General features: G+C 39.9%; 1 protein-coding gene across 1 annotated transcript in view; it reads right to left on the bottom strand.

Annotated features, from left to right (window-relative positions):
* GOLPH3 (golgi phosphoprotein 3) overlaps positions 1-20,324 on the bottom strand; it is a 31,391-nt gene extending 11,067 nt beyond the window's left edge. The window contains exons 1-2 of the mRNA XM_051804713.1: positions 19,739-20,324; positions 1,793-1,924 (exon numbers count right to left, since the gene is read on the bottom strand). Coding sequence (XP_051660673.1) covers positions 1,793-1,924; positions 19,739-19,951 — 345 coding nt within the window. The 5' untranslated portion in view covers positions 19,952-20,324. The remainder of the gene's footprint in view (positions 1-1,792; positions 1,925-19,738) is intronic.
* Between the last annotated feature and the right edge of the window lie 313 nt (positions 20,325-20,637).

The following is a 20,637-nucleotide window of genomic DNA, read 5'->3' as shown; positions in this document are numbered from 1 at the left end:
CTAAATTGAAAGACAGACCTGGGGCAAGGAGAAAGAGGGATCTCCTGAGAGGCAGAAGCTACAGAAAACAGTATTGCCAGGGAATCACAACCTCAGATATATTATCAGACAGCTCATTCCACTTACTAAGCACAGTATTTAATTCACAGCCAAAGCCAAGGGCAAGTGGAGCAAAGCCTGCAGAAGGAGGACAAGGAGGACAGAGTTGAGGCATTTAAGTCCAGCCAACAGAGAAACAAGACTGAAATTTGGTGTTAATGGAAAACTTCAAATAAAGTACAAAACAACACAAGTCATTCACAAGAATTATTTCTAAATTGAGGGCGGTGGTGCAATTAGGGATTCTACTTGTAGGAAAATACTCGAGCAGTCTTCATTTACATTTTTAATTAACAACTTTTTTACAGAATCCTTCTGCCTGCAAAAAAAAAAAAGATATCTCCAATGCCTTACAACAGCAGAAAGAAGAAAACCTCCAATATTAGGTAGCTTTGAGACCGCTTTAAACAAACACATCTACCCAACCACAAAACCACATGATAAAATTTTAACAAAAAACACCCAACCACAAACAAAACCCAAACACAACCTGGACAATCACAAAAGGAGCAAATAATTTTGCCTGTATTCTTTAGTGAATATACACATAAGTTATTTTTCCATTTTCCTAAAAATCCCAACAACTCCACAGTTAATATTTCAAGTAGGCAGAACTGACAAGGTTTGCACAGACCGAAAATAACTCCTAAAGAACATTACTGAATGCCTAAGAAGCCAAAAGCTCTGGAGGAAAAAAACATGCAAACTAATCAATGCTGAATATGCTTAAATGGGGCTAAAAGAAGAAGGTGCTGTTTGTCTGAACAGAGCTTCAATTTTTCTGAAGTGGAGGAAGCTGGGAGAAGGTTGGGGAATGCATAAGCTTTCCTTAAAATTTAGCAAAAGATAATATTGACCGGGACATGTGCCATAAGAGAATTTATTTGTCGTGGACAGGCAACATTTGACCATGTTTTCAATAAACTTATTTTACAAGTATCCTCTAATGCTGATGAAGTAAAAATTCTTCAAAGACTGTCACTTTGCACATTCTGTGCAAAGGAAAAACCCAGTGGTAAAAGTAATATATAAAGGCCTCAAATATTCAGCCTAATTAAATAAAGGACCTTAGAAACGTGGTGATTTTAACAGTCAGGGAGCACAACCAATTTAACACACCAGTCACATGTTTAAACTGCATATATTTTTGTGTTCTCAGGGGCCCCAGGTACAAGGATGGCTTCCTTCCCATGCACTGCAGGCATAAACTGCAGCATTGTGTAGACCAGAACTGCTGGCTTGCAGGACACATCTGGCAGGCTGTCAGTTATCCCTTCCTTTTAGCATCAGCCCACATCCCACCGGCATTGCGAAACCCAGTTCTACAGCAGTTCACAGCTGGTGCTTCTGGCTCCCCACAGTAACTGCTGCCACCTCACCCTGGCCAGAGCCACTGCCAACAGGAATCTCTTGGTGCAAGATTCCCAACACTACTAGGAACAAACAGGAGCACAGAATAAGTGAGAACAATGAGCTTAAATCAGAGATTTTTCCAAGGCACTTTATCTCACTGCTGAAACATCTTCCAACTTTGGACATCCAACTTAGGTCACTACTCAGAATCGTTATTCTCATGTAAAGCAAAAAAAAAAGAAAAAAAATCAAATCTTTTTCTTAGAACCAGCTGCAATTTAGAGCTCCTGTATTGCCTGAAGCGTGACACAAGTAAATGGGATCATTTTCCTCCACTTACCTTTCTTGTTAACAGACTTTTACGCCTCATTCCACAAGCCTCCAGCTGAAGACGCCCCCGCAATGCCAATTCGATTAACATGCAGCCACGCAATCCTGAGGAGATGCAATCATTCCAGAAAGATGTGTAACCCTGTGAAGAATGAAACACAGTAAGATATCTCCATCTCCACCTGAAAGCAAACAGCAGAAGGGGCTCACTGAGTTCTCTAAGCAGTTCTCCTGTCTTCATACACTTTTGAAGTGGCATCACTAGTCACCAGTTCCTGCCCTGAAAACATGAAGGAGGAACAGACTCACTCCCTATTAGTTTTGACACTCAAGTCTCTGCTGTTTGAAGAACAGGGAAACATCAGGAAAATGATACAGAACAAAAGAGGGTGATACCAAGCACTGTGAGGTATGAAGTGTAGTTTATACATGCTCATAATGAACTTACTGCATTTTTAAGACATCAAGCATTTGGCTTTACTGGCATCACAGACTCTGAGTTTAATGAGAAACATTAACATGATTTTAAATGCATAAAGACCATGGCAGTGATAAAGCAACAATAACCTGAAAATGGATATTAAGTAAACTACAGAGTATACTGGAAACAGAAATGTAGCAATCAGTGCAAATCACAGAACTGATTTTTTTTTTTTATCTTGTAAAGACAAGTTTTTAAAGAAATAATTGGAATAGCTACTCTTTCATCATTTAAATCCTTCGAAAACATGTATTTTTAAAGCTTGAAGTATGTTTTGCAGTTCTTATACAAACTGCAAAACATATTTATTCTATGAAGCACATCACACCTACCGTGTTTTTTTATCTCTATTTCTGCACTGATAGCTGTCTGCTTAAATGGCAGAAGAGAGGATTTAAACCACTACATTTACTAATCAGTATCTAGAAAAATACACGCACTGACTTTTGTACTCCATTACTCAACACTTATGACCAAAAAAATCTTTTTAAAAGAATTCTATTTTATCTATAGATTATCCAACAGTGTTCTTGCACATTTTTTAATACTCGAGTATCTCAGACAAAACAAAATCATTGAGAAATGTTTTGTCTTTTGAGAAATGTCTGCAGAAACACTTGTTATGATCCATAAAGCGCTTTCAAAACTCCTCTAGTGATGCACTTCTGAAAATATTCTGAAAATATTTGAGATACTTCAGAGAAAGGTGCTGTAAACAAGAGAAGGGGTAGGGGATGGGGGGGAGGAGAGCTCTCCCTTTCATAAAATTTATCCTAACCAATAACAAAAATGAGCTTAAATCAAGAGCAATTCAACTTTATTCTATTTGCAGATAACAGCTGCCAACACAGAGATACAAGACACACACATCCTAAGTGCACTCAACTTACAAACCAGTCCCTAACTAATGCCATCAAGTACACGTTTCCAGGAATGTGGTAATACTTGCTTCCACTTCCCACTTACCTATTTTCAAGAGTTGTATTATATAGATGACCAATACTTCTGAAAAGTCTACAGAAGCCCTCAATCTCTAACGCAATTGCTGAAATATGCCACAGATATTTATTTAAAATGCCATAAATATAAGGTTGGAGAGGCATTTGAGAAGTTATCTAATCAGCCTTCCACTTGCGTGTTGACACTTGGCAAGTATCAGCTACTCCTGCACTGCCACATTGTAATTAAGATTTTGGTTGGCACCAGACGTTTCTTTGCCAAATAACATACATGATAAAGTGCAGTATTTGCTTGAGGGGGAAGAGATATGACTCCCACATTCTATTTCCAATCAGATTCTTTACATAATAATTTGCGAAATCAGACAACACATACGCAAACTGAAAATCTACTGCACAAACTCACAGGCACAATAAATTTATACTTCTTTCTATTCACAAAAAGGATTATACTATTATGCAAACAACCGAAGTGCTGATGTTCCTTCCTCTTTGTTTAGTCAAGAAAACTGAATTTATTTTTTAAATTACTAGTTTTCAATGAAGTGACATTAACTACACCACTCCCTGCAGTAATTACCAGATGTAAATTCCTCTACCCCACTGGTTAATCAACACAGATAGCCATAGGCTGTGGGTTGTTGAGAAATACAGGATTATAAAATAATTCAGGTTCAAAGTGACCACAGGAGATCTCTAGTCCAGCCTCCTGCTGCACTCAGGTCAAGTTGCTCGGGGTTCTGTTCAAGCAAGACTTGGAAACCTCCAAGAATGGAGACTGCACAACCACTCAACAGTTTCTAATCAAGCGATCCTGAAAAACAGCTCAAAGAGATTATATTCTTCATAAATGGAACCACTTGCTCTGGTGGGTTAGATGACATTAAAGTCATGAGAATACATATTGTGTCACCATCTTCTTTTTTTCCCTTTTTTTTTCCTGCTAAGATGAGTTTGCAGGTGATCCTCTAGAGAAGGAACATCTTATTTCCATACACAGAGATTGCACTGCTACTAACAGAGTTAGGAAGAAGATATTTTATAACAGTCTGTGTAACCCTGAGCATTCTTTAATCAATTAAACTTATCTTTCCAGATTGTTCAGGTAGATGAACTGATTGTTTTTGACACCTACTGCAAAGATACCAGATAATCAAAGGAATCTTCACAGAACATCAGTTTAGGACACAACAGTCTAACTCATCCTTTAACTCATACTTCTTGAATTACATGGAACTGAATAGGAGACACTTATCTTCAACACTGCAAACACCCTCTTGACATCTACTTTAAATGGCATACAGCATAACTACAAAAAGGTGCACAAAAGAGAAACAAAGGGGTGGATGATGATAATAATAATAATAATAATATTAAATGGAGGGGCAGAATGGCAGTATAGAATAATGCACTTTATTATTTGTAAAGCAAACAAGGTCTAAAAGGTGGTAAATGAAGTCAGCTCACAGGTTAGAAAAGGTCAGTGGCCAATTTCTTTTCTCTGTTTCTATTCAACTGTTTTTACAGGGAGCTAAAAGTTTTTTAAAAATCCTTTAAAAACTGAGATTGATAATAAAGTTTGACAGACAGCAATGGATCTGATCTGTAAACCACACATGGATCAGGAAGCTCCCACTCAGCTGAAGTAGGTGTACACTGGAGGAATTGTCATTCCCTGAACACCACCCAGCCATTGCTCATTACAGCTTATGGAATAAGACAGGGATGTGATTTTTAACACTGTTCTGTTATTCCAAACACCTAACATTCTCAAAACACTTGACTGAAGATCAAACACCACTATTTATAAATGCAACTCATTCCACTATTTAATGCTTTTAAACAGCAGTAGTTTTCTCACAAATATAACACTGAATATTTTTACTTTATCCATCTTCTTTCAAGTTATATAGTTTTATAAACTTCCTAACTCAAAGAAATACTTATTTCATTAAAGTTGCTAAGCAGCAGGGGGGAAGTCTTACAAAGCAGGAAATTATTTTTATCTGACAGCAATCACACCAGAATAGCATTTTAAGCTATGAATAGCTTGCAAGACAAAATTTTAAATCTACAATGACTCAAAGATCAAAAGAATGTTTACAACTGTCATGTTTATTTACACAAACACAGCATTTTTCATCAGATCTGACCTAGAAACTTTCAGATAAAAACCAGTTTTGCTAGACAAGCATAAAAGGAAATAAGAATAAAGTTTTACATCAAAAACTTTCTACCATATTAACTTTGAAAGTTCAGACTTTCCACACAGGCATGGCAAAGCACAGAGCTAAAGATTAAGATCCTCCTTCTGTTTTAAGAACAAGTTATTAAAAATCCATGCTCACTAGGCCATTTCCTTCCCACCACCTCCTGTGGCATTTATTCACTCTCTCCTATTCCCATTCCTTTTACCCTGCTTCCAGCTCACACAGGTCTTCCTGTTCAGTTATCCATTAACCACTTGAAACTCTCACATATTAAAATAGTCGGTTGCCTAACGAAGGTTCTGTGCCTTGGAATTACCCAAACTACCTTCCCTTCCACTTCCTGCTTTTACCTTGCCTCTTTAAATCCATAAGTTACTCGAGAGATTTTGGAATTCAAAGATTATTTTTAAATTATTTTTTTCCCTTAAGAAAGGGCTAACTCTTTATCTCTGACCCAGTAAGGCACTGCAGCAATAACCACTATAATATAATAAGTATGTAAAAAATCAGAATGACAAGACTAACATGACCAGATGTGCCTGAAGGTATTTGGTGCCAAGTATGTTATTGATTTTTACACGACCAAGGTTACTCTAAGACTTGCAAAAAACTTCAAAAATCGTTTCACATAAGCACAGAACAGCCAACCTTCACAGAGCCATCACTCTCACATTGCTCTACTCAGCATCCAGGCCACTGTTACACTAGCTATATTTGAAACAAACAAAGAAAAACAACAACAACAACAAAACAAACGAAAAAACCCACCAAACCCACAGAAACATCACTATTTTCTGTTTCCCAATTAAAAGCCACCCAGCAGTAACAGTGCAAAAAATGCACTGTGCATTTTGCACAGTAACAGTGCAAAAAATGGCAGATGCCATTTTACGTTTATATTGACTATATTTATATTATAAGAGAATATAATCTTGTAATATAATCATGAGAGAATATAATCAGGTAATCTTGGATTACAGAGTGAAGTTAATAAAAAAAAAAAGAAAACTTTCTTAATAAAATAGAGTACAAAAGGCCAGGTAATCTTTTCATCATCATGGCTAGGCTTCATGAACAAAGATTTAGGAATCTTCATTTAGGAATCTTAAGTAATCTTTTAGTTACATTGTTTATGCATCAGTTACTAAAAATCTTCCCAGAGAGAAGAGATACAAATCCTCTCTCCGCTTCTTCAGTTAACTCAGAATAGGTGAGCTGCAATTCCACTATACCTGGCACAGATCAGGCAAGAGGAGGGAAGAGTGAAAAACCCATGAAAATCTCTCAGCTTCAAGAGAAAGAAAAAGAAAAATGCTTGCAGAATACAACCGTGAGGCTTCAAAATACACACATGATAATTTAAATAAATATGAGGTGTTTAACTTACTTGGTTAAGGCCACCTGTTTACAGAACACTGACTGTAGCCAATGCATTCTAATTCAATGAGTCTCCTGCTATTACAGATTACTTTGCAGACCACAGAGCCATTGCAAATGGAAATCAGCTTTGTCAGTCTCCCCAAAAAGCATCAAAAGTCACATAATAGTCTGTGAAGATAACTTGTGGGTTACAACAGCCTACTCACTAAAAAAAAAAATAAATAAATTATTTCTTTATTTTAGCACAGCAGGCCCCTCAGGCCTGTTCTCAGACCCGGACTCGTATTCAGTGTCACAGGTCAGTGTTAGGTCAAAGTTTTGGCCCTGACTCAGACTCAATTTACATTTACAAAGAACCACAACAGAACAGCTTCCCTGGGATAACGCACTGGTAACACTGCCCAGTCTACTTCTCTTACCAAAAGCCTTTTCGTTTTACATTAAAACTTGATAATATTCCTTAGACCCTCACCTAGTACCCTCTACTTAAAAAGCAAAATAAAAGACCTATGATAAACAAACTGAAATAAACCAAACAACTGAAAGGAACCTCCTAAAGGAGGAACATCACTACAGCTACTCAAAACCCTGAATTCCTGTTCTCAGGAAATTCCAAATTCTTCTTTTATGAAAGACACAAAAAAAAGACTTTGAAATTTGGTAAATAATGCCATTTCTGAAACTTCATGTAGAGATAGAAGAAATAAAACGTTTTAACCCTTTCCAGCCATGGCAGCTGGGCCAACCTGGAAATTAAGAGAAAGCAAAGATAAACCATCACTGCTCCTTAGAAGTTTGGAAGTCCCAGCTCTGAGGCAATAGATCTCACAGTCTAGGCAATAGACATGAAATCCCTAACTTCAGAGTTTCTCAGCTAGGAGGCACAATCTAGGTTAAGGAAAGCTTTCCCATTAGCAAACTAAATTCTGAATTTACAGGTACCCTGTTCTCCATTAGAAGAGTATTTCAGAGAAAAAAAATTCAACAGACTCTACTTGCATGATGCAAGATAAGAAAAATAAGACTTCTCAAACTCGCTGGACTTTGTTATTACTTTTATTACTTCTGCATTAGATGGCATTCAAACACTGTTGGAGTAGCAATATAAAAGCTCTGAAACATAAAACTAGTGGTTTGTTTATATACGAAAAAAGTGCTGAGCTTTCCCAAACGAGGGTTTCTTGCTATCTCTTCTTTCCAATACGTGGCAGACTAATTTTATGGTATGTTCTCAAAAAACACAGATGACAAACAGAATATAAAGTATTCTGTGCTTGCTGGTATCATGGGAACTTACTGAGGACAATTATCTCCAGGTCCAGTTAGTTGCCCTTGCCAAACACACATGCCAGTATAACAAAAATACATTTTGGAGATCTGTAAAACACACAAGGTCCAGTTCTACTGTTCAAATAAAAAGAAGAAGAATCCTGTTTTCAAGAGATGTATCATCTGAGATAGACTAATTAAAGTGAATGTGGAACTAAGAAAAAAAACCTTTCAAAGTCATTTCAGGCCATCTGTTGGATTAGACAAGGTAAATTGAGTCATCTGCTGGTATAAATTATATATGACCTGATTTTCATGTTGAATAGCACAAAGAGCCTACTTATGGCTAGCATTTACACAGCATATGTCATGAAGGGTGAATGTGCCCACATGCTTACTTTGCATAGTTATCTCAATTCTGAGAAAGACAGACGTTTTGTACATACGTAAATTAGATACCTTTTCTCAGAGGTACCAAAAGTGGCAGAGAGAAACATCGGGGGGGGAAAAGCAGGAAAAGAAACTGAGGACAAAACGATATCCCAGTGTTTAATCGTTTTGCCAGCACAAGCATCTCTTCTGAAATATTGCTTTTTTCCTTGGAGAGAATAATTTCAGTTTTAGTGACCTTTCCAGTCAATGTCACCGCATCTCGTTTTATCCACGCACAAAACCACGTAATTAGAGAAGGTATGTCTGTCCTCCTCCGTGTCTTCATTTTTAGCCCTTTGAGGACTAAACCCAAGACAGCTCCCACAAAGCCTGAGCTGCTGCTGAAGACAAAGTATTTTTTCACTCCATGGAAGCACATTGCTGTTCTCTCTCGAGCCCACTGCAGCATTTGTGTTGTCAGCCAGATGTGAAAGTGTTCATGTCATATTAGTGGTCAGTTCCCTCACCTGGTGCACCACACTGGTGAACAAATTTCAGACACAGGGGAAAGGGAAGGAATGTGGCTGGGACAGATAGCAAAAGGCAAGAGCACCCCTTTCAGTGACAACCCACATTTCAGTGGACAAACTGCATGCAAAACCTGAATAGTTCTCACAACCTGAATCCTTACAGATAAAACTATTCGCTTAGTCTTTGGGATAACGAACTGGAGGCAAGAAAAAATAATTGTACGCTATTGGTGTACCTGTACTGAAGCCATTCATGGGCAAAATCTGCTCAGAAAATATAAAAAGCATAAAGCTTAAGGTATCATGTGCTATATTCATCATTACTTTCAGATCCCTGCTTTGGACCTCGACAGTGATTAACTTGATGACCAAAAAGTTATATTATTTAAATCTGACAGGACAGCAATAGCATCCCTTTCCAATTCTCAGAAGCAATAGCAAGTTCTTTCAAGCCTATTATTAGCTAACACAAAGCACAGACAGAACATAATAATCTAAAATCGTCATCTGTCACCCATTTGAAATCTACTGCAAAAGGCAGGCAGAGACAATTTATCTCGACATATGTGCTGTGGCAAGTTGAATTTCACAAAGGACTTACAATTGCAAAAGAACAGTCCCTTTTTTAGTCAAGGAGTTCCTCTCTGAAATAGTAGTTTTGTTATCTAGAGAAAGACAGCTGGTGAGGACAGAAGGGAAAGGACTAACAGCACACACTGTCCAGGTGCACTGCAGCAGGTTAAGAGTTATTAGGAACTCTGACCTGCCCCAGTTTTCAAGTCAGATGTCTGCTTCCTTTCCCTTGCATCCTATCTCCAACCTAAGAGTGGGTAGCAAGCAACTTTATAACTCTAATCTGCTTCACAGCTATGACTGCTGATAACAAACACTCCCTAACAGTATTTTGATTTTAATGAAGAGACTGAAAAGCACAGGGCTATCATATTCCCAAAAAAGACAAGAACCATCTAAATATACTGTTTCCTTCATGTAGTCTCTCCACAACAACTAGTATTACTTTGGACTTTTGAAAGGACTTACATCACCTGAAGAACTTCTACAACACATCTCCTTACAGCTATTCCCAAATCCAAATAGGCAAAATACATAAGCAGAAAGAATAGGGAAAATGTAACAAAAGGGTTTATTATAAATTATGTTTTAGCATAGAATTTCAATCCTTTCTGTTGACCCAAAAGCTTAATTTCAAGAATTCCAAATGCATCTATCACCAGCACTCCTCTATGACAGAAACACTACGTCCTCTTGAATTAAATGGAGATAACAGCTGACAGTGGTAGGAGAGGACAAAGAACAGTAAGTGAACACTGGCTTCCAACACCTGCACATGATTCTGTCATTCCTATCCTTTTTAGAAAGTAAAACTGCTGGTTGGAACTGCTGATTGCTGAAAGAAAAACTGCCTGATATTGTTGCAAGTAAGTAAATCTCTTCTTTGTGATAACACAACTATGAGCAGAAATCTCAGGCAAATCAAAATCAGTAACTGAGTTACTGTAATAAGTTTAGGGATTCTTTAGATAGAAAAAAACTCTTAAAAGTTAGTAGTTTAGGAACATCACAGTTCTATAAGAAACAACTAACACACATTTTTGAATCTCTTGAATGGGGTGAGAGTCAGCAAAATTGACGCCACAGATACTTAATACTGAGCATATTTCACAAAGTATTTGTCCAGCAAATCTGACACCTGACTTTTTCTGTCAAACCTAAAAGCTTCAATCACATAATTATTAGATCATACCTTAAAAATAAGGTGCACTTAAAAAAAATGTGAAGTCTTTTCTTCCAGCACATTGATGCAAGCAGCTTCACAACATAACAATAAGCAAAACTGGCACTTGCCCTCATTAATCTTCATACAGCTGGTCTAATTTGTTAAGGTCTCTCTGCAAGATCTCTCTGACTTTCAGGCAGCCAACTGCTCCTCCTCATTTAGCGTCACCAGCAAACTTAATAATAAAAGATAAAAACAATAAAAAGCTAAAAACAAGATGCCCAAAACTTGTGAATGATAAAAAAAATGCTCAAGTAAAATATCTACTAGAGTGATGCCTCAGGAAAACTCTGGATTTTCTCATGTGTCAAAGGAAAAATACTCAAACTTCAAGTCATTTGCAACTAAAATAAACTGGAATCCTCTTCACATGAGATTACAGGTATTTGCCAAACTATACCTAACTAGCTCTTTACTGCAAATCTGGCCTGTTAAGTAAGACATCACCTTCTCAACACAGAAGCTTGCAGGAACATACGAAACTTTTGAAAATTAGTATCTGTTTAAGAAAAAAATGCAAGCCAGAGTGCATCAGTGTTTATTACTGGAATACTACATTGTGAGGGCTTTGATGTCTGACGCTAGTCCCTCTCAATTTCTTCTTTGGATGCAAATGAAATCATTAGCCATTTTACTGGAACATAAGTTGTACTCCAGTTATAAATAGAAGATAAGTTACTGAGGGAAATCTCTGAAGTGTTCTGACAGTCAAACACTAGAAATCCTTCAGGAAAGCACGCATACAGGTTCTACAAAGCACAGTACTGTTGATAAGAAACTTGTCAGGTATTTGATTAACTTGCCACTGCATTTAAGAATAAATAACAAATAGCAACTGCTGTCAACTGCTGAAAGCACCAAAGCCAAATGCTATTGCCCACTTTTTCAAGCACACACATAGGCATATGTTACAATGACATATCTCTCATTAAAATTAAGATAATAAAAACACCTAACTTTGCTGAGGACAAGGCAAACTAACACATGCACACTGCTGAACCCTTATGAGATCTCTGATTAAATCAACACTTAAGAGTCTGACTGTTAATTTAGAAACCAAAAGACAAACTTTGAAGCCCAACTTTTATCATGAATAAGTGTATACCCAAGCAGATAATGACTTCAAATATTTGCATGGCTCTTGCAAATCCACCTTCCATCAGGGGTCCAACCTCTGTTCTCCATATTGGAGCAAAATAAAGATGTAATTAGTTTGTTCAATAACCTCCTACTTCTACAAACCGATTTCTAGTCTAGCAGCTATTGTCACTGAGTGTAAAATCCGACATTTATTTGAAAGAAATGTTCAATTACAACTAGTACCTAACTACTCCACGCCAGATATTTCACTCAAAAAACCAAGTCTTCCCACAAAAGTAAGCAAACAGAGCAGGATCAGATCCTGCTAACAACCCAGAAGCTTACAGCACACACCTTGTGCATATTTAGTGACTCCTACCGGTGGGCTGACCATGGCTGCAGCTAAGTCCCACATAACTGCTCCCTCAATCACCTCCGCAGGATGGGGGGAGAGAAAAGGAAGAGCAGAACTGAAAATGCAAAACTAAGTGATGCAAAACACTTGCTCACCACCTCCCACAACCAGACTGATGTCCAGGCAGTCCCCAAGCTATGACCACCTACGGCCAGGGTACTCCTCTGGTCATTTGGGGTCTGCTGTTCTGGCTGCCCCCCTCTGTACAACGCAACCTCCTGACACTCAGGAGGTGGGCAGAGTGAAAAACAGAGGTGGCCTTAACACTGTCTAACACTGTTCAGCCACAGAAAAAACAGGGGGTATGTTATCAACACTGTTTCAGCCAAAAATCAAAACCACAGCACCATATTGGCTGCCCTACGACGAAAATTAACTCTATTCCAGCCAGGTCCAGCGTACTTCTCTTAATAAGCATGGGAGAAACCTAAATCTGGTATGTCCTTCTAATACAGACAAAGTAGGTCCACTACTGGCTGACTAAGTAATAGGGGGAGGTTTCACTAACTTTGACTAACTAGGCCACAGTAATTAAAACTAAAATTCCCTTCTCCAGGCTTACACACACAGCGTATCTGTCCTCAAATAAAACAGCTGCCCCTCTCTTCCATCTGTTCTTCTACAGCAGTCACAATTTAAAACACTGTGTAAAACACTGTCTTATTACAAATCTGGGGAGCTGTACAATTTTGAGGCATCTACATCTGGCCATCAACATGGATGAACTTCTAGAGTCATGTCTTGGGTCTCAAAATAAAAAAAATGTACATAATGGATAGAGATTCCTCTTTTCTTTGTCTAAACCTCTCCTAGTTTCCTTTCAGTTTGTTCTCTTCCAAACAGGTTTCTCACTGGTTTCACCTGTACAGGTGCAAACAATTTTTAATAAACAGAGTATCTCATAATAATGCCATGTCAACATTTTCATTATGAGATTAAAAAAACAAAAAGGAAAATCCTCTTATTGCACTGATCTCACACTCAAAAGAACAAGTTCTTCCAGTTAGTACTTAACACATACTAACTGTGAACTGAAAATCTCAGCCACAGTCTGCAGAAGCTGCTAAAGCAGAAGTCCCATTTAATTATCCAGCACAGGCAAAGTAGTTGTTGTTAGCCCTTCCTAAGGGATTAACGTAGACAGAACATCCACCTGGCATTTACCTCAACCTAGACAGTAAGTGTTATACACCTGCCTTCTCCACTGCACAGTACAGAAGACATACTGAAATTACAACACAATACACATGGAATGCTTCTCTTGTGGTAGAGACTGTCCCATGTGGAAGTGCCACAGTAAAGTCAAATGTCTGCCGAAATTAAAAAATGAAAGTGCAATGTGCTGTTCTGTACAAGAATGACAGGCTAAATACAAAGCTCCTGGTACAACCCATGTACAAAAGCCTGGCAGCCAAGGACTCTGTAAATAACACAACCACATGATGCTATCTAGCAAGACCATAAAGGCAGATGACTAGAAAGTGTATAGCAAAAAAGCAGCTTACAAGTGCTTAAGAGTATCAGCAACAGAAAGATATGCAAAAAGCCCGACAGACTAATTTCCTGGTGTGATGAATAAATCCTGTAACATCCACAAATAATAAAAGAGCTTTGAATGTAACACCTCTCCAATTACGAAGATCTAGCTCACAAGGAATAGTATTTTATTAATTCAATGGTCCATCATAAAAAGGGGGTGGGGGAAAACAAAAAAAAATTGGTGAAATGCAGTAGTTTAGTGTAGGATATACCGGGGGGTGGTGGGAAAGACTCAACATGGCAGTGTCAAGTGATAATACCAGTGATAATACCATACACCTTTGGACTCCTGCTCATCCAGGCTTACATACAGTGCACTTAGAGGAAGAGAACAACATGCACTATTTTATCTGTAACCTCATAACTTTTATGTCTGAAAATGTATGTGAAATCACCCTGCAGTAACATTTTATGAATATTGCTGAAGGAAAGCAAGTTACTGACATTTATCTAAGACCTGTTTGCAAGCCAAGAAAAACCCAGCTAAAAGTGGCATGTGGCAAGCCACTGATTTTTTTCTTTCTTTACTAAGAGTTATGAGAAAACTTATTGAGAATATTGTCTGTGCAGAGGAAATCAAGCCACACATTTACTCCGGACTAGCTTGCCATTTCTCCAATAATGCAACACAGAAGTGAATATGTGCTGTAGTAATTCTTTATTCTGTGAATAAGAAAGTCATTCTTAAATATACAGCCTGTAGCACTCAGTCTGGTCAATTTAGCCTTGTAAGGAAGTCCCATTACGTGGAGCTTGACTAATTGAGATAAAAATGCTGCAGTACTCTAACTACATCAGGATCAAAGAACATGTGAAAAAATACCACTACTTCTTTAATATAAAATACTGGGTTTCAGTTTCATTATTATTATTTCCATTTTGCCAATAAACAGCAATACTTTTTTATCTATACTTCAAGCAAAACTCTCAATTTAAGGAGCTTCCTATAGGCAGAGGAAGAAGAGTTATGGTGTGCTTTTATGAGCACTCTAGAGTTCAAGCTTTGTTTTTTAAGAGCGCTTCAAAAAACTGGAAAGCATCACTAGAAAGGCTTTGACAATACTTTTGCCCTGCAGCTTGACATGAAAGAAGGGACTACACTGCACTTAAAGTTATCCATAGAAAAATAATACAGATTACAGATTAGCCATGCTGTAAGCGCAGGGATAACCACACAAACTGCATGCAGCTGCTCTGAAATCAGCATATCCTCCAAAGAGCCCCAAAGCAGGATTTATTTACTCAGCAGCACAGTAAAGAGGCACTTTTTTTTTCCTGGTTGCATGTTGTAGCAACCAGAACTGGGGTACTCCTCCTCTCACACCTCCTATCTTCTCCTAGCCTGTAACTTGTGTATGGACATGAAATGAAAAAAAGACCAAAAAGGTGGGTAACTACGAAAGAAAGGATTTTTCACCACAGACATTACACAGTTTGTTGTTACTAGGCCCTGAACGTTTGAGAAAAAGCACGTCTTTGTCCAAGTTTCAACACATTCATACATCATTCTTCAACTTCAATGCAAATGAATTCCCAGTAGACGCCTCTTCATGTTACACTTGTTTGTCTCAGAAATTTTCCAGCAAAACTTGGGCGCTTCTGAGTTGACGTTCAGTCTGTTGCTGAAACTTTTTTTAATGAGGGGAAAAAAAAATACTGAAAGGACGGGAAGACGACCTTTTAAAAACTGATCACTTGTTACACAGGCAAAAAACCTCAGGCTTCTGCATCATAATATGAGTTTCACAAAGTCAAATCTTTAGAGCAGGAAAAATGCCAACTACATTTTGAATGTTTTCAAAATTCCTATTTCACCTTTCACAAAAATATCTTTAGCAATTAAAATCAGAAACAAATCCAGAACCTCATATTTTTAAGAAGAATAAGTAAACTACATTTCAGCCCTATTCTGATCAACACAAAATAGCCCATCTCAAGCAGGCAGACTAGCTTCCTAAAATCTTATTTCAATAAAATGAAAAATATTGTAAGCAGTAGAGCTTCACACGAACTATTTGGACATAAAGCTATGCTGCAAAACCAAACCTTCAGCAATAAATCAAGTTTCTTATGGCCGAACATAGGTAACAAAGATCCAAGGTAATTTCTGGACCTAACAAAGAGATTTAACATTATTTCACTCCCACAAATGACATTTCAGTCTTCAGCTAAGGAAGGGTAAAAACCTCAGGAAATATTTACTGTTGCAGTAGACTGCAGCACCCAGCTATTTTTTCAGCATACTTTACATGAGTATTCTTTCAGCAAATAAGGAATTAGTTACAGAACAAATAAATATTTTATATTAGTAGGTGCCAGGTCTCTCTAGCTGCTTCAATTTCTTTAGCTCTGGCAATTGTGTACAGGATAGAAGCAGCACAGTGCTAGAATAGATTCCTGACTAGTACTAAGAGAGAATTCCAAAAAGGAGGGGGAAAAAAAACCCTGTACATGTAAAAAAACCTTAAAAGAACTTCAATGGAGCAACAGTTACATGGCACAGCCATCTGGCAACCTCTAAGTTTTTATGGGACTGAATTACGAGATGTCTGGGGGACCTGTAATGAACAAACTACCCTCCGCTCATCTCTTAGCTATCATTTTTTAATAAGCTATAATCTAACTTTTAACATTTACCACTCCCTTCTTTTGGGAGCAATGCCCTCAGATGCTTCAGTAGTTCTACACAATAACTCCCTTTTGCTGTGGCTTTGACCTATCATACCACACATAACACTTTTTTCACCTAATACAGCAAAGTGGTTTACTTCAGTGAGTGTTTTCTATTCCTATAGCAACAGGCTACTGCTCTGCTTTTAATGGATGAACAAGACTCCCTTTCCCAGACGTGTTTCTGAAGGGTTTCCAAATACATGTAGGTGTTCTTGTGACACTTCCCTGAAAAATTTTAGTAATGCATTTTCTTCCAGTTTATTACCTGCTCCTCCAAGGACACAGCATCTGTCATGTTATGTAAGATGCATATTTCAGCAAATATCCCTTGTCTTGACTTTGGAATACAGAAACAGTTACATATACACAGAAGATACACATGGAAGAGGAACCACAAATGGAATAGAGCAACGAAAACACATATACATCAAGTATTAACTTAATTAGGCCAAACTGCTGGGGGGCACGGCATTAACATACAAAAAGGCCATGTCCAAGAACCGTGTTCAAATGCATTTAATTGTGTTAACACATTAGGAATGGGTTTGAGGGGCGGTGTGTTTGTTTTACAGCTGCCAGACATTCCCATCACCTAACCCATTCTGTAGCAGCAACCGGGCAACAACTCAAAAAGTTTTGCTGTGGCTGTTTACGACCATCACTCTCTCCTGAAAGCAGCATTCACATAAATATCTAACAGTCTATGAACACTGAACTCATCAATCCATCACTGAATAGATCTTCCTGAAAAACTCTCTCCTAATCATAAATACTCTTCCACCTACACTCACAAATCATAAATGGTAGCTCTGTACGTGTGAGGTATTTTGTATAAAATTTATATGAAGTTAAGCCATACTCACTAGTGTTTAACTTTGTAAAAAAAATTACCTAAAAATCTGAAAACAAAGTTATCAGTGCATGTATCAGTGACTCTTCTGAGAGAGAAGTTATTTTTAGGGAAACATGTTCTTTGGCCAAATGAGAGTCCTCGTTTTTACATTTCTTACTTATATATTCTTTGGCCAATGCAGACTACTTTTGCTTCATCCTGCTGGACTAAAAAGGAAGGATGTTATCAGCTTTAAATTAACTGGCTTTCAATTGTGCTTGTACTTCATAAACCTGCCTTAGCCTGTCCCTTAGACTTTTCATAGTTACACTTTACAGACCCTATATTGCTTTTCTCTGCCTGCTCTCTTGAGAAAGTCTCACACAAATATTCTAGTAAATCCATTCTATTGGAAGTAAAGACTTTGTAAAAAGCATTTCCAGATGTGTAAAGTAAGTTAGTTCTGCTTAGCTATCATTAGAACAAAAGAGAACAAAAAAAATATTCCTCTTGGAAAGTGAGCCTACAGTTTTATTTCCAGTTTAGAAAGGAGAAAATAAGACAAGTGATTTATATAGTGTAGCCTGTACACAGGGGTACAAGCCCAAAGTCCGAATCCCAGTACTTCATGCCTAACAAAGCTCACAAACAGGCTGTGCTACAGTTCCTGCACATAAGTCTCCTGCCCTAGAGAGAACATTATCATTCTTTTTGTCTGATGTCTCCACTGCAAAATCCCAAGGGAATTATGGATATCCACGCCACTGTAATCACTCAGTTCCTTTTTCCATACAAAGGAATATTACATCTGCAATGTATGTCACTGCTGCACTTAGCAAAGTCAGATAATTTATAACTTTGATGCACACCACTGCAAAGCTTGATTTTTGGGCCCAATGTCAACTATCACCTTTTGATATACCACCAAGATTTGCACCATATATTCTTTCCTAGGCAGACATAATGCTCCCTTATCTTGAGATATTTACAACATAAGGCCCACAGATTCAGCAGGTTTAGCACACAATCCTTTAAAAAAAAAAAATAGAGCTGAAAGATCACCCAGTTTATCCCACCTTCTTCAAGGTAAGACCTCCTAGGCAACCCTGCCAGGAATCTCTCTTGCCCCCCCCCGACTTACTTTCCCCCTATTGTTCAGGTGTGTAGAAAGAGAAATGCACAAGTCTTCAAGCGGTGGAAGCCCACACTACTGAGCATCTACTGAGTCTATGAGGATGCCATGGCAAGGTCCACCTGGAAAAACAGGGCTACAAGAATATGGCCCAAAACACACAGTCCGAGAGAGAAACGTTATTGCAGCAGGTACGTACACCAAGACATCTACATGTGTTAACCAGGAAAACTACTCTTTATTCACTATTAACCAGCAAGCCTATTTTTTAGATGCAATGCAATGTCAAAGAACATATCACCTAGCAGCTTCCCTCCCCCATTATTCCGTCCTCAGGAACATGAATAGTTTCAAGAGAGTTCCACCCAAATCAATGAACCAAATTCATTAATTTCCTTATCACACAAGGAAAAAGAAAAAAAAAAGGCAGGTTGCTTAATCAAATCCGTAATATATTTCATATCTAAAATAAAGGTGTATTACACTTCGTCATACACCACATCAAAGTAAACTGCTTCCTCGATAGAACTGGCTTTCTGCAGGGTGTGTGCTTTCCATACTGATTGCCTCTTTCAAATGAAATGAAAATCCGACGCACTGGTAGAAGTATACCCTCCTCAATAACTTACTCACAGTCTCACAGCAAACTATCGAGCTGCGAAACCAGCAGAAACACAGAATTATGCAGTAATGCCATTTCCTCATTTTGACACGCTTCTCGTTACTCAGGGCCCATTTTTGTCATATAACCCTGTAAGACATTTTTCACATGCATTACTCTGGAAAGTCTTAGTAGAAAGGGCTGCTCAGCAACCCAGAGCACCTGAGAACCCCGTAACTATCACGGAGTTCCACCTGACAAAACCCACAGGAGTAAAGGGTCTCCCACATTAGAGCCGTAGCTAAGCTGAAGCAGGAGTATAAATGTGCCAGATCCACCTCAGGCCTCCAAGTCCAACGCTGGCCTGAGGCCCTGGCCCCCATATCCAGGTCCCCGTCTTGCCTCAAGCCCTGTATACGTCCCATCATATATATGTATAGGATAGCCCCTCCGCGAACCCTGCACCCCAAAGGCGACCCAAACTCTGTCAAAATCCGAGCACCTTTCCCTCACCTCATCCAAAACACCGAGCCCGTTCCAGCAACATCACCTCCCCGTCCCCTCTGCCCCCAAACCGCAGCCACCCTCACCCTGCGGCGCCCTTGGCCCCATCGCACCACCCGACTCCCCTTCCCCACCACCCTCAAAAAACCGGTGTCCCCCCGGGCACCCCCCGCGGCCGCACCTCGCGGTCCTTGAGGCCCAGCAGCAGCACCTCCTCCATGAGGGTGAGCCGCGTCTCCTTGGAATCGCCCTTCTCGTCGTCGCCGGGCTCGTCCCGGCGCCCTTCATCGTCGGAGCCACCGCCGGCGCCCCGCTCCTTGTCGGCGGCGGCGCTGCGGGAGGCCTCGGTCCGGCGCTGCACCAGCCCGGAGCTGCGCTGGGTCAGGGAAGTCATGGCTGGCGGGGGGAGAGCGGGGCTCCGGGATGAGAAGGGCCGGGGGCCGCTCCGCCCTACGCGCTCCGGCCGGGGGCAGACATGGGCAGCGGGTCCGGAGCGGGTCGGCCGCGCTGGCGGCGGCGGCGGCTCAATATGGCGGCGCGGGCTGATGTCAGCGGAGGATGTGGCAGCGCCGGGCGGGGGCGGCGCCGGAAAGGGCCCGCGGCTGAGGGAGCGCGGCCGTGACCCGGGGCGGGCACTGCCCTCCGTGCGGGTGGCGGGTGTCCTGCTAAAGGTGCCTCTTTTGCTGCCTCAAGTCCGATTGGTTTCAGGGAACCGTCAAGGCTGAAGGAGACCTTCGGGAACGTCCAGTCCAACCGCCCGCCCAGCGCTGCCGCTGTGACCCCAGAACCACCAAACCGCGTCGCCCAGCGCCACATCCAGATGCCTCTTGAACACCTCCAGGGGTGGTGGCTCCACCATCTCCCTGGACAACCTATTCCGATGCCTGGCCATTCATGTTTAGCCAGAAGGCCGTGTCCGGTTGCTGGCGCAGCCCCTTCCAGCCTCATTCCCTCCATATGGGAAGCGTTCAAGGCCAGGATGGGACGCTGGGCAACCTGGGCTGCTGGAAGGTGTGTGGGCGGCAGGACCAGGGAAGCGATTGTCGCCCTGTACTAGGCACTGGTGAGGCCGCACCTCGA

Source organism: Manacus candei, unplaced genomic scaffold, assembly GCF_025592945.1.
Source record: "Manacus candei isolate 608988 ecotype Guabito, Panama unplaced genomic scaffold, ASM2559294v1 h1tg000061l, whole genome shotgun sequence".
In the NCBI taxonomy this organism is placed as follows: domain Eukaryota; kingdom Metazoa; phylum Chordata; class Aves; order Passeriformes; family Pipridae; genus Manacus; species Manacus candei.
This window is presented reverse-complemented; position numbering and strand designations above follow the sequence as displayed.